This window comes from Kogia breviceps, chromosome 1 (genome assembly GCF_026419965.1).
Source record: "Kogia breviceps isolate mKogBre1 chromosome 1, mKogBre1 haplotype 1, whole genome shotgun sequence".
Taxonomy (NCBI): domain Eukaryota; kingdom Metazoa; phylum Chordata; class Mammalia; order Artiodactyla; family Physeteridae; genus Kogia; species Kogia breviceps.
Window position 1 is genome coordinate 14401618 of NC_081310.1, and position 16323 is coordinate 14417940.

The window sequence follows — 16323 nt, forward strand, 5'->3', positions numbered from 1 at the left end:
TTCATGGACATTTCCCATTCATTAATAACTAAACTAAGATAGCACTTTATAGGTGAACATATTCTACAATTTACCTAATAATGCACCAGATTCTATTATGTCATGTACCATAATTTACTGAAAGTTTTTTGAATGTCTGACTTTTTCCAATATTTTGCAATTACAAATAGTGCAGGTTTGGACATATTTTGTGATTTGGTGTCCCTTTATGACTATTCATTTGAGATACATTTTCTCAAGTAGGTTTGCTGAGTCAAATGGTTTGCAAAAGGGGAAGGTTTCTCATATATTTTAACAAGTTATCCCACATGAAAAGTCATACTAATGAACCCTCACAGATAGCCCAGCCGTTTATGTAAGTTCTAGCTTCTCCATACCCTCATTAATCCTGGAAAGGGTAATTTGTTTTCATCTTTGAGGCTTTGATAAGCATTCGTGTCTTAACAAATAATAAGCATCTCATCTTCACTGCATTTCTTTGATTACTAGTGAGATTTGTAATTCTCTCTCTGCTGAAACACTCCATGCTAGACAACAACATGTCCCCTCAATGTCAAAGAACTTAACTAATGTATCAATTTTCAGAATATTACCTCTTTCCATCACCAAACCTTGAAACTTACTGTATGGGTACTGATCTTCAACTGTGTAGATTTCAAAACCATCCCTGAATAAACTGTAAGTGAGCCTGTGGGTATTTGGAGAATCAGGTGGACTCCAGGAAAGACTGATAGCAGAAGAATTTTGAACTTGTCCTCTGGGTGGAGGTTGCTGGGATGGAGCTAAATTACAATCGAGAGAGCATGTATCAGCAAAGGCAATCAATAAGGACACAAGTAAACTGAAGTAAGATATCCAGCAAAGAGGTCTTTCTGATTCAGGGTTACTTTATCAAGAAGACATGTGGTTTACCGAGACATTAATAAACAAAGGGTATACATCATGAGTTCTCTAAAACAAAGCTTTTTATCTATAAACATAAAATACATTTGTAGGTCAATGCAGCTGACATAAATATGGTTGGGGGAAAAAAACCACAAAAGTTTACATAAGGACTTCTTTTTTACTGAAGTACAGTTGACTTACAATATTATATTCATTTCAGGTATATAATACAGTGATTTGATACTTGTATAGTTAATGCACCATACAGAGTTATTACAGCATTATTAACTATATTCCCTGTGCTGTACACTACATCCCCATGACTTATTTATTCTGTAACTGGAAGTTTGTACTGCTTAATCCCCTTCACCGATTTCACCCATTCCACACCTCCCCTCTGGCAACCATTAGTTTGTTCTCTGTATCCGTGAGTCTGTTTCTGTTTTGTTCTATTTGTTCATTTTTTTTTAGATTCCACACATAAATGAAAACATATAGTATTTCTCTAACTCTCCACCTCTTTCTTTGAATTTTTCAGAGAAACTATCCAAGGATGCATAATATTTATTTTCTACTTAATGAAAAGCTGATACACATAAATTGTGTTGCAACTTGAAATAAGTCTTGTAATTTTTGGATTTTTTAAAAGGAAGTTTTCCATTCCATTAAACACAATGCTTCATCTTGCTTCACAGAGCATAGTGTAAAAGAAAGAATAATAGCTAGTGATACAAATAGCTGTGGATGCTAAGGATGTTAAATAGTCTAAATATTAGCAAGAAACAAATTAAATGTACTATGTGAACACCAAGCACCTGTTAGAGTTGCTATGACTGTTTATAACACCTGTTAAAAATGCTGTGATTGTAACATAGAAAACAAATTTATGGTTACCAAAGGGGAAATTGGGGGGGGAAGGGGGAGAAGGGATAAATTAGGAGTTTGGGATTAAAAGATACACACTACTATACATAAAATAGATAAACAAGACCTACTGTCTAGCACAGGGAACTATATTCAATATCTTGTAATAATCTGTAATGGAAAAAAATCTGAAAAAGTATATAAATATATATATATAACTGAAGCACTTTGCTGTACACCTGATACTAACAAAACACTGTAAATCAACTATACTTCAATTTAAAAAGTGTTGTGATTCAGATGTAGAGAACAAACATATGGACACCAAGGGGGGAAAGCAGGGCAGGGGGGAATGAATTGGGAGATTGGGATTGACATATAGACACTAATATACACAAAATAGGTAACTAGTAAGAACCTGCTGTATAGCACAAAAAAAATAAAATAAAATAAAAAATGCTGTGATTGTTAGAGATAATACGTTTGCTTCCATCAGGCACATAAGAGCATTCATCTCACTATTTTAGTGATATTTTTTATAGTATAAATATATACTATGAACACATTGTTTCCTATCACTATATTTTTCATAGTCTCCCTATTTTGGAGAATCAGTCTACATTTTTTCCCCAGAAGATATAAAGGTAAAGGAGAAAAACAATGTCTAACTACATTTTAAGGGCAATCAACCACCAGTTTATTTACCCCCCTCTGGTTTAAGATGCATAACCCTTCATCCATTTAGAGAAGCAACATCTAATCGGACTTTCTCATTGAATAAAATGACAAAGGCACAGTTTGCTGTGTTAATTTACTTTGTAAACCGTTAATCTTTCTGTTGAGAAAAAAATTTTAAATCATGAATCAATCATGAATCGATCAATTATCAATATTATTATATGAAATATCTGCAGTCACTAGGTGATAGTCAATGTTTCAGAAGAAAAGAAGGGGCACATTCAAATGATTTAATAAAGAGCTTAATAAAGAAACTATTTTCAAAAGGGTGGGCAGAATGTAAAGGAATCAAAAGACATGGAGCAGTACTCTGGGGTATGGAAACAGCAGAGCTCTTTTACTACTTATTGACACGGGTCAAGACCAATCCCAGGCTCAATGATTCACTAGAAATTCATTCACTCATCATATAGTCCTACTCATGGGTAAGATTTATTACAGCAAAAGGATACAGAGTACAATCAAAAAAGGGAAAAGGTACATGGGTAAAGTCTGGGGGAAACCAGGCACAAGCTTCAAGTCACAGAGGATGGGCTTAATTTCCCTAGCAACATATAAAAACACATGTGAAATGTTGCCAACCAGAGAAGTTCATTAGAAACTCAGTGCCCAGTGTTTATACTGGGGACTGTTCATGTAGGCAGCCTCTGCCTGGCACACACCAAAATTCCAAACTCCCAGAAAGAAAGCAGGTGTTAAGCATTGTATGGTCAGGCCACTCAGGAGGGCTGTTCTCTTGCTCTCTGTGCATCCCCTGCTCAATCAGTGCCTGCTTCACCTACACCCTACTCACAGGGCTGACCTTCCTACATACTTGCCCCAGGTCACAGCTAATGATTGTTCTTATCAGAGGCAGTGAAGGGTGTGGCCCACTGCTGGTTTCCTTGGTAACCGAAGGGCCAGCCAGAGGTAATTCCCCCTATAACTGGCAATCCCTCCCACCCCCCAGTGAAGCCTACAGCCATTTCCTGCCCACTCTCCCCTGCATATGGTGGGGTGTCACTCCAGGACCTTGCTTCAGACATGTAAGCTTCCCCATCCATTAGATCATTCATGTCTCTGTCATTGACTCCTGACTCCTTCTTTGGTCTCAAAACTGGGGAAATGGAGGCCAGTATTTCCTGTGAGTTGCAGCCCAACAAGCATAAACCATGTAATCTGTACAAAATTTAAGGGACAGTAAGCCTTTCTTAACAATTCTGAGGATGGTGGGAGCCATCACAAAATCCAAATCCCAGATGCCAGCCAAAGGCCAACTTTGTAAGCAGGTCTTTCTAAAGACAAGCATTCAGGCCTTCTATGTTAACTTTTTCTCACACATTATCCCTAGCTTGAAGGGGCACAGCACTCAGGGACAGAAAGGGATGTGTGAAGAGCATCATCTGACCACTCATTGAAGGACAGAGCCAGCTCAAGGCCACTCTTACACTGAGACAGGGAGCTGGGGATTAAATGTTCTGACTTCCCTTTTCTGCCAGCCCTCCTCCAGATGACTAGAAGGTTCCTACTTGTAGCTGAAGCCAACCAAAAGTCAGGGGGCAAGAGAGCCTGCTGACACAGAACATACAGAATCTTGGGGAACAGAGCAGAGTGACAAGCATGGAGTAGTAACGTGAAGTTCTCCTAACACACCAGGCAAAGACTTTCAACTGAGAGCTATTACTAATTCATCAGTACTCACAAATGATATACTCCATTTTAAAGACATGATATAATCCAACAACAGCATTTTAAGAAAGTATATCAAGAGCACTGAATTTGAAATATATAAAATTCCATATCTTATGCACAGGCTTCCTAAAGACAATGCCTCTAAACCTATGGTAGATAATATTGATGTCACATTTTTCAAGAAAAATATTCAACCTAGATACATTCTCACTCTTTCCCTTTATCTTTTTTTTGGAGGGGCTTTTCATTGTTATGTTAAAATTCTAACTGTCCATATGCCTATTTAGATATAGGACAGTGAGTAATAACAATCTCAAAATGACACATGAAAAGAGAATTATTTCCAAACAGCACCTTATATTTTTGAATTCAATGATTTGCCATATTTTGCTGTGGTCACTCTGGTTGGTTGAATACTGACAGTACATTTGATCTTTCAGTGAATTTTAATTTAGGGCTCTAAATCCTGTTATTCTTAGTGGAACTTCAAAGATTCATAAACTGTCTCATGTACAGCACTCTCAAAGAGCCTTGTAATCCATGGCAATTTAATGTTTTTTAGTGAATATTAGTGATTACATCTAAAACTCTGCATGCTCTCAGGAACACAATAGATTTCAGAGTTAGAGAAATCAAAACTGACCATCAAACTATTTTCTAAGATGGCAAAATACTTTTGGGATGATTGAAAGAGAGATAGATATTTCAGTCCCATGTCAAAGGATGTAGAAAATGATTTGCATTATGTGAAAATTTCCTAACAACAAACACAATCATACACATATATACACACATAGGCTCTTTCATATGTTTAAAGTTGATTACTTTTTATGACCATCTCTAACCACAACCTTGTCTGACTTCACAGTGTGAATGAATAGTGCTTGTTTGACATTTAATGAGAATTTTCAAAGATCTGAAGGTTTAGATAGTTCAATACCACTCTAAGAATAAATATTTTGAAATCCTGGGCATGGGATAACTTGAACCCACTTTTATGTGCTGAAAGTAGGAGTCTGAGAAAATGGTCATACAGTCATTAATCAAAATTGCCAAGAATGGTCTTTGTATAAGACTCTTTTTTAAGGAAGGAAAGTATAATATTGTGACTACATCCATCAGTTTGGAATTACATCCCAGCTTGGGAACTTTTGTAATTGTATGATTGCAGTCAAATTTCAATTGGATGCTCTGACCCTTTTCTTATTTATAATAAGAAGATGATAATGTCTACCTTTGAAAGCCAAAGCAACTATTATAAGTGTGTTCTAAAAATTAAAGAAAAATATGAAAATTGTGTTTCAACAAAAAGGGAATTTCAACAGAGAAAGAGAGTGTATAAAAACACCAAAACCAGAGTTGAACAGTATAATAACTAAAATGGAAACTTCTCTAGAGAGGGCTCAAAGGCAGATTTGAAATGAAAGAAGAATCAGTAAACTTGATATAAAGCAACAGATGGAACTTAAATATACAACAATATGATTTATCTAATCCAAAGAACAGAGAAAAAAATTTAACAAAAGTGAAAGCAGCCTCAGAGATCTGTGAGTAAATGTCATATGTACAATGCGTCAACATATGTGCAATGGGAACCACAAAGGAGAGAAAAGACAGAGAAAGGAGAAAAAAATATTTGAAGAAATTTTGGCTCAAACTGTCCAAATTCAATGTAAAACACTTACCTCCAATTCCAAAAAGCATAATGAATTCAAGTAGTATACACACAAAGTGATTCAGACCTAGACATAGTGTAGTCAAACTGGTGAAAGAAAAAGACAAACTCTTGAAAGCAGTAAGAGAAAAACAACTCATAACACAGTTGAAGGGAAATACAATTAAAGGTTTACCGAAACAAAAGGGGCCAGAAGGTAGTAGAATGACACATTTAAAGTCCCCAAAGAAAAAAGTATAGTTGGTACCAAGAACTCTATGTCTAGAAAAAATTACTCATCAAAAGTAAAAGTTAAATAAAGATATTCTCAAATAATTTTTAAAAAATCTAACAGAATTCATTGTTAGCAGTCTAGCCCTATGAAAACTAGAAATCTCTTCCCTCTTGCATCTCTCTCCCTCCCACCCTCCCTATCCCACCCCTCTAGGTGGTCACAAACCACCGAGCTGATCTCCCTGTGCTATGTGGCTGCTTCCCACTAGCTAGGATAGCCACATTTAAAAGAATGAACCTGGAGCCTTAACTAGCACCATATATAGAAATTAATTCAAAATGGATCAAAGATCTAAGTGTAAGAGCTAAAAGTATAAAACTCTTAGCAGTAAACATAAGGGTTTGCTTATCTTCATAACCTTGGATTTGGCAGTGGTTTCATAGATATGACATAAATGCATGAGCAACAAATGAAAAAACAGATAAATCGGACTTCATCAAAATTAAAAACTACTATGCTTCAAATGACACCATCAAGAAAATTTAAAGACAACTTGCAGAATTGGAGAAAACATTTGCAAATCATATAGCTGATAAAGGACTTGTACTTAGAACATATAAAAAACAATTACAACTCAGTAATAAAGACAAATAACCCACTAAAAATGATAAAACTACTTGAACAGATATTTCTCCAAAGACCATACCCAAAGAGCCAAAAAGCACATGAAAAGATGCTTGACATAATTAGTCATCAGGATAATGCAAACCAAAACCACAGTGAGAGAACACTTCACACCACTACAATGGTTATAATTAAAAAGACAGATAATTAGTGTCGCTGAGGACGTGGAGAAATTGGAAACTTTATACATATTGGTGAGAATGAAAATGAAACAGCTACTTTGGAAAACAGTTTGTCTGTTCTTCAAAAGTTTAAACATAGAGTTAACATGTGGCCCACATTTCCACTTCTAGGTATATCAATCATTACCTTAAATGTGAATGGCGAAAATTCAATAATTAAGAGACAGAAACTGATGGAATGGATAAAAGAACAAGACCCACCAATATGTGATCTATAAGAAACCCAACTTAAATAAAAAGAAAAAGATATGGTAAGAATAAAAGAATGAGAAAAATATACTATGCTAACAAACCAAAAGAAAGCTGGAGTAGCTATATTCATTTCAGACCTCAAAACCAGAAAAATTATCAGGGAAAAATGAGGAGCATTAAATAATGAAAAAGTGGCCAAAGCTCAAGAATAGAATGCACCTAAAAACAGAATATCAAAATATTTGAAGCAAAACATGACAGAAGTGCAACAAAAAAATAGATAAATCCTATTAAAATTAGAGAATTCTACACCACTGTTTCAGTAATTGAGAGATTCAGCAGCCAGAAAATCAGTAAGGATACAGCTGACCTGAAAAACACTGAACCAAACTCATCTAACTGTCTTTTATAGACTATTCCACCTAATACACATTCTTCTCAAGTTCACATGAAACATTCAAGACGGAACAAAAAATCCACCTTAAAAATATTAAAGTATAAAAATCATTGAAAGTATATTCTCATCCTACAATAGAACTAAACTAGAAATCAATAACAGAAAAATAAGTTTAAAATCCATAAATATTTGGAGATTAAACAACATGCTTCTAATAACACATGTACCAAAAAAGAAGTCTCAAGAGAAATTTTAAAATATTTTGAACTAAATGAAAATGAAAATAAAATTTATCAAAATTTGTATGATGCAGCAAAAGCAGTGTTTAGAGGGAAATGTATAGTATATTAAATGCATATATTAAAAGAAATGCATATATAAAAATGTATACAATGGAAAAAAATCTAAAATAAATTATCCAAGCTTCATACTTCAGGAAACTAAGAATTTTTAGAAAGACACAAATTATAAAAACTGGCTAACAATATAAAATCTAACTTGACCTATACTAAGAAATTCAATTTAAAATCCCACAAAGAAAATCCAAGTCCATGTGTTTCACTGGTGAGTTCTCTCAAACATGTAAGGAAAAAAATGATACAAATCCAATAGAAGTCTTTCAAAAAAACAGATAAAAGTATCTTAATAAAATATTAACAAGCCAGAACTATATCTAAATATGTAAAAAGAATTAGTTACTACAAGTAATTGGCATTTATCTCTGGAATTAAAGATTTATTCTCTGGAAATCAATTAATTTAACATATCATGTCAATAAAATATAGGACAAAAATTATCTGATCATCTCAATAGAAGCATCAAAAGCATTTGACAAAATCCAATACCTACTTATGATTTAAAAACAAAAACAAAAAATCCTCTAAATAAAATAGAAATCGCGGGGAACCTTCTTAACCCCATGAAGGGCATCTACATAAAACCTACAGTTAATATTATACTTAGTGGGGAAATGCTGAAGGTTGCCTTTGTGATCAGGAATGAGGCAAGGATGTCTGTTCCCAGTATTTCTATTTGGCATTGAACTGGAGGTTCTATTAAGTCCTCAAAACAAGAAAAAGAAATTAGAAGCATATAAATGGAAAGAAAGTGAAATTGTTGATGTTCATGGACTACATGATCATGTATATACAAATTTCTAAAGAATTCCCTTCCCCCCAAAATCCTACTAGACATAATAAGTTAATTTAGCAGAATAACATGATACAGCAACAATATTCAAAAATCAATTGCACTTTTCAACAAATGGTGCTGGAACAACTGTCTATCCACATACAAAAAAATGAATCATGACATAGACCTCACACCCTTCACAAAAATCAACTCAAAATGGATCACAAACCTAAATTAAAATATAAAACTCCCAGAAGATAGCAAAGGAGAAAAATCTAGATAACCTTGGGTTTGGGGATGACTTTTTAGATATGACACCAATGGCATGATCCAAAAAGAAATAACTCATAAGCTTGACTTCATTAAAATCAAAAATTTCTGCTCTGTGAAAGGCAATATTAAAAAAATGAAAAGATAAGCCAGAGACTGGAGAAAATATTCACAAAAGACATATCTGATAAAGGACTGTTATTCAAAATACACAGAGAATTCTTAAAACTCAACAATAAGAAAACAAACAACCTGATTAAAAAATGGGTCAAAGACCTTAACATTATTAATTTATTAAATTAAGGTCAAAGACCTTAATTTGTAACGTGCAACTCTGCTGAATTTGTTTATTCGTTCTAGTAGCTTTCTTGTGAATTCTTTGAGATTTTCTCTATATAGGATCGTGTCATCTGCAAATAGAGATAGCTTTACTTCTTTCCAATTTGGATGCCTTTTTCTTTTTCTTGTCTAATTTTTCTGGCTAGAACTTCTAGTGCAATGTAGAAAAACAGTCACAAAAGTGGGCATCCTTGTCTTGTGCCTGATGTGAGGAGAAAAGCTTTTAGTATTTCAACAATGAGTATAATGTTAGCCATGGAGTCAGTTGGTTTTTAGCCTAGACACCTGGGCAGCTTAATAAGGAAAGGATAATCATTTCAAAAATATGTTACAGGAATGTTTGAATATCTATGTGTCAAAAAATAAAAATGAAATAAAGAACACAGGTGCTTACATCACACCATACATAAAATTAATTCAGAATGTTTTATAGACCTAATGTAAAAGCTAAAAATACAAAACTTTCAGATGATAACATAGGAAAAAAATCTTTGCTACATTGGGTCAAGCAAAAATTTCTTAGATAGAATGCAAAAACATATGATCCAAAAAATTAACTTTTGTAACTTAACACTTCATCAAAATTTAAAGCTCTTGGATTTTAAAGCATACCATTAAGAAAATTTTTAAAATAATACACAAAATGGAAGGAAATATTTACAAATTGTATCTCAAGTATATAAAGAATTCTTTAACTCAATAAGAAGATAAGCAACTCAATTGAAACATGGGCAAAATGTGTGAAAAACACTTTGCCAAAGAAAACACAAGAATGGTAAATAAAACTATGTAAAGGTGCTCAAAAGCATTAGTCATTCAAAAAATGCAAATTACAAACTACAATGAGATACTATACACACATAAAATGACCGTAATAATATATGGTTAATGCCAATAAGGCCATAGAGAAACTAGATCTTCCAAAAATTGTTGGTAGAAATGTAACAGTATAGCCATGATGGTAAAAAGTTTTAAAGTTTCTGGAAAAGTTCAAAATACACTCACCATATACTTGCTACACTCTTAGATATACCTGAGACATAAAAACTTATGTCCATACAAAGACTTGTACCCATGTGTTCATGATAGCATTATTCATAATGGATAAACACTGGAAACAATCTATATATTCAACAAATGATCAATGGATAAACAAAATGTAGTAAATGGTATCTTACTCAGCAATTAAAAGGAATAAACTACTGAGAAAAATAACAATATGGATGAATCTCAAAAATACAGTGCTAAGAGAGAGGATCCAGATGAAAAAATCTAAACATCGTATGATTTCATTTATATAAAATTTCTCAGATAGGCAAAATTATTGTGTCAAGAACTAGATAACTAGTTACTTGAGGCTATAAATGGAGGTGGAAATTGACTGAGAATGGGTAAAAGGGAACTCTTTTGAAGTGATAGAAGTATTCTACAACTGGATTATAGTTATGTTTGCGCAACACTAAATTACTGAAATTCAACAACCTGTACATTTAAACTCGTTAAATTTATGCTATATAAATTATACTTCAATAAAGCTGTTAATAAAAGAAAAGCTATATAGAATTCAGGGAAAATGGCAGGATAAGGAACAGCAGGAAGCTGTTTCCCCACGTAGACAACAACTGCACTGACAGAATCTGTCTAATATAACTATTTTGGAACTCTGGAGTCTATTGAAGGCTTGTAACCTCCAGGGGAAGGCTCAAATGGTAAATTGCAGTTAATTTTGATCAATTTCAGCTCTTAGCACAGTAGCAGCTACCCATCTCTCATCTCCAGCTCCATGGCAGGCAGCTGTGTACACGTTTCTGGAACAGCTTGCACACAGCTTGCAGGAACCAGGGTGGGCAAAAAAGACACTTTTGTCCAAATATTGGGAATATGTGCTCTGATTGTTGATCGATTCTTCTTATCACAGAGTTGCAGACAAAAAATGAGGGTGGCAAGAGTTGAACCATCCTCACTGCTGCAAGTACTCCTACCCCAGAGCTTAAAGTGACTCTAAGAAGAATTTTAAATGTCAGCACTCTTTGTTATCTTTATTTTTCTCTTTTTCCCCTTTTCTGGAGGAAGACAGTAATGGCTAGGACATTCAGAATCAACAGCATATACAAGGAAAATTAGAAAATGACCATGTATGTCAAGGAAAAGGTTCAGGTGCAGAAAAGATCTGAGAAGACCAAAAGTTTATACCTCAGACTGATCCTTGATACAGAAAGAGCCTAAAACAATGAAAAATAAAAATAAAAATAACAGCCAAAACAATAACAGCAAACAGCAAACCTTGAGAAAGTGGGAGAAAATGATTTCTAGAGTTAGATTCAAATTTGAAGTTTTCAACAAAGAAAATACAAGGCACACAAAGAAACAGGAAAGTATGGCTCATTAGGAGAAAAAAACAAACAGAAACTGTCCCTAAAAAAGACTTGATGGCAGACCTACTAGACAGAGACTTTAAAACAACTATCTTAAAGATACTCAAAAACTAAAGGAAGATGTTGAGAAAGTTAAAAAAATGATGTATGACCAAAATGGAAATATCATAAAGAAATAGAAAACAAAAAGAATTCAAAAAGAGAGTCTGGAGCTGACAATTACAATAATTAAATTAAAAATTCACTAGAGGGATTCAAAGGCAGATTTGATCAAGAAGAGAGAATCAGTGAACTTGAAAACAGAAAAATAGAAATCATTGATTCTGAGGAATAGAATGAAAATAAATTGAAGAAAAATGAACAGAACCTAAGGGACCTGTGGGACTCCATCAAATGGAAAAACATATGCATTGCAGAAGTCTCAGGAGAAGAAGAAAGAGAAAAAGAGGCAGAGAGAATATTTGAAAAAATAATACCTGAAAGCTTCCCAAATTATATGAAGATATGCATATAAAATCCAAGAAGCTCAATGAGCTCCAATACACTTAAAAAAAACTAACGCCAAGACACATTATAATCAAATTTTCAAAGGCCAAGGATAAAGAGAGAATTTTGAAAGAAGCAAGACCGAAGTGACTTGCTACATTCAAGGGATACTCATTAAGAAGCAGAGTTTTCATCAGAAACTCTGGAGGCCAGAAAGCAGTGGGTTGATATATTCAAAGTGCTAAATGAAAAATAAGAAAGAAAGAAACAAAACAAACCCTGCCAACTAAGAATTCTACACTCAGCAAAACTATTCCTCAAGAGTGAGGGAGAAATTAGACATTTCCAGATAAACAAAGCTGAGGGAGTCTGTTACTACTAGACATGCTCTGCAAGAAACACACAAGGGAGTCCTTCACGATGACCCGAATATATATATTCATAGCTCATTTGTGTTTAAATCTTAACACTCTACTCACTTTTATGTTCGTTCTTGGTTATTTACCTATCTATTTGTCATTCACATTTGTTATCTCTAATTATCAGAGAGGCTCTTATTGCTTTCCTTAAAATAATCTTATTGTGGTAAAATATATAAAGCATAAAATTTACCAAATTAACCATTTTAAAATGTGCAGTGTAGTGATATTAAGTACTTTTATTAATGTTGTACATCAACAAGCTGGATAACCTCGATGAAATGGACAATTCCTAGAAAGACAAAACTTACCAAGACTAAATCACAAAGAAATAAAGCATCTGAATAGACCTGTATTAGTAAAGAGATTGGATCAGTAATCAACATCTTGCAACAAAGAAAAGCCCTAGACTTGATGAATTAACTGGTGAATTCTATCAAACAAAATAAGAACTAGTACCAATTATTCTCAAATTTTTCCAAAAATTTGAAAAGGAGGCAACACTTCCTAACTCATTTTATGAAGCCAGCATTACCCTGATACAAAAGCTAGACAAAGACATTAGAAGAAAAGAAAACTACAGAACAATATCCCTTATGAACTGATGCAAATATCCTCAACAAAGTACTAGCAAACCAAATTCAGCAACACAATGAAAGGATTATACACCATGAGCAAGGGGGCTTATTTCTGGATTGCAAAGATGTTTCAACAGACATAAATTGATCAAAGAAATACACCAGGGCTTCCCTGGTGGCACAGTGGTTGAGAGTCCGCCTGCTGATGCAGGGGACATGGGTTCATGCCCCTGTCTGGGAAGATCCAACATGCCACGGAGCGGCTAGGCCCGTGAGCCATGGCCACTGAGCCTGTGTGTCCAGAGCCTGTGCTCCATAACGGGAGAGGCCACAACAGTGAGAGGCCAATGTACCACAAAAAAAAAAAAAGAAAGAAAAGAAAAAGAAATACACCATATTAAGAGGTTGAAGAAAAATGAAACCACATGATCACCCCAAGTGACACAGAGAAACAATATGATAAAATTCAACACCCTTTCAAAATAAAAAAGTAAATGAACTGGAAGAAGGAAACTACCTCAAAATAATAAAATCCATGTATGCGAAACCTACAGCAAATATCACACTCAATTGTGGAAGACCGAAAGCTTTTCCTCTAGGATCAGGAATAAGGCAAGGATTCCTGCTGTCACCATTTCAACCCAACATAGTACTGGAAGTTCTAGCCAGATTTTAGGCATGAAAGAGAAATAAAAGGTATCTAAACTGAAAAGGAAAAAGTAAAATTATCTTTGTTCACAGATAATATGATCTTTTATGTAGAAAACCCTGAAGATTACACACACACACACACACAAAATCATTAGAACGAATAAATGAATTCAGCAATGTAGCATTATACAAAGTCAACAAACAAAAAGTAGTTGCATTTCTATATATTAACAATGAACAATCTGGAAAGGAAATTATGAAAACAATTATTTACAACAGAATTGAAAAGGATACTTAGGAATTAAATTAACCAAGGAGGTGAAAGATTTGTACACTGAAAACTATAAAACTTTGCTCAAAGAAATAAAGGTGACATAAATAAATGGAAACACATCCCCTGTTCATGGATTAGAAGATTTAATATTGTTAAATGTCAATACTACCCAAAGAAATATACAGATTTAATGGAATCCTTGTCAAAATTTCAATGACGTTTTTTTTGTAGACCCAGGAAACTTACCCTAAAATTCATATGTAATCTTAAAGGACCCCAAAATAGCCAAAACAATCTTGAAAAAGAACAAAGCTGGAAGACATACACCTTCTGATTTCAAAACATACTACAAAGCTACAGTAGCTTTGTGGTCCTAGCATAAAGACAGACATATAAATCAATGGAATAGACGAGAGAGTCCAGAAATAAACACTCACATATATGGTCAAATGATTTTCAACGAGGAAGTCAAGACCATTCAATAGGTGAAGAAGAGTCTTTTCAACAAACAGTGCTTGGAAGACTGGATATTCACATGCAAAAGAGTGAAGTTGACCCTTATCTAACACCATTTACAAAAATTAACTCAAAATAGATCAAAAATCTAAATGTAAGACCTAAAACTATAAAATTCTTAGGAAAAAACTCAGGGCAAAAGCTTCACGACATTGAGTTTGGCAATGATTTTTGCATATGATATCAAAAGCACAAGTAACAAAAGAAAAAATGGACAAATTGGACTTCATCAAAAATTTAAATATTTGTTCACCAAAGACACTATCAACAGATTAAAAAGGTGACCCTTAGAATTAAAGAAAATAGTTGCAAATCATATACCTGATAAGGAATAAATACCCAGAATACATATGGAACTCCTAAAACTCAACAAAAAAATTCAATTAAAAAATGGGAAAATGACTTGAATAGATATTTTTCCAAAGAAGATATACAAATAACCAATAAGCACATGGAAAGATGCTCAATATCACTACTCACTGGGAAAATGCACACCCAAACTACAATGAGATACCATCTTACACACATTAGGAGGGCTACTATAAATAAACAGAAAAAAATAATGTTGGCAATGGTAAAGAAAACAGAACCCTTGTGCACTGCTGGTGAGAATGTAAAATGGTAAAGCTGCTATAGAGAATAGTATGGCAGTTCCTCAAAAAAAATAAAAATAGAATTACCATAAGATCCAGCAATTCCACTTCTGAGTATATACCCAATAGACTTGAAATCAGAATCTTGAAGAGATCTTTGTACACCCACATTCATAGCAGCATTATTCACAAAAGCTAAAGCATGGAAGCAACCTATGTGTCTCGACAGATGAATGGTAGCAGCATTATTCACAAAAGCTAAAGCATGGAAGCAACCTTTGTGTCTCAACAGATGAATGGATAAGCAAACAGTGGTATATACATGTAATGGGATATGGCTCAGCTTTAGAAAGAAGGAAATTCTGACATATGCTAAAATGTGGATAAACCTGGAGGACATGTGCTAAGCGAAATAAGCCCGTAACAAAATGGCAAACACTTTATGATTTTCCTTATATAAGGTACCTTAGACTGTTAAAAATCATAGAGACAGAAAGTAAAATTATGGTTGCCGGGAGCTAGGGGAAAATGTGGGAAAGGGGGATTATTGTTTAATGGGTATAGAGTTTCAGATTCACAAGAAGAAGTTACAGAGACGGATGGTAGTGATGGCTGTACAGCATTATGAAAGTAATATCACTGAACTGCACTGTACATTTAAAAATGGTTAATATGGTAAATTTTATGTTATGTATATTTCACCACAGTAAAATTTTTTTTTTTTTTGCGGTGCGCGGGCCTCTCACTGTTGTGGCCTCTCCCCTTGCGGAGCACAGGCTCCAGACTCACAGGCTCAGCGGCCATGGCTCACAGGCCCAGCTGCTCCACAGCATGTGGGATCTTCCCAGACCGGGGCACGAACCCACGTCCCCCACATCGGCAGGAGGTCTCCCAACCACTGAGCCACCAGGGAAGCCCACAGTGAAAATATTTTTAAAGGAGAGATATGAGATCCTCTCTGAAAAGTCGAGATAAAAAATGTGAATGATAAAAAGATGGATAAATAACCAAGGATAAACATAAAAGTGATTTGATTATCAAAAAGATTTAAGCACAAATGAGCTATGAATATATATATACAGTTTACTTGTTTGTTTAGTTAAGTTCAGAAGCAGAAGTTTAGGGCAAAGTAGAATGTCATTCAGTAGGAAAGCATGCAGAAAGCAGAACTCTGTAATACACGTTCTGT

General features: G+C 34.3%; 1 protein-coding gene across 1 annotated transcript in view; it reads right to left on the bottom strand.

The window, feature by feature from the left end:
- The window catches only part of USH2A (usherin), an 833496-nt gene that overhangs the window by 586102 nt on the left and 231071 nt on the right, over positions 1 to 16323 (bottom strand). The window contains exon 16 of the mRNA XM_059039022.2: positions 624 to 782. Within this exon, the coding sequence (XP_058895005.1) occupies positions 624 to 782 (159 nt within the window). The remainder of the gene's footprint in view (positions 1 to 623; positions 783 to 16323) is intronic.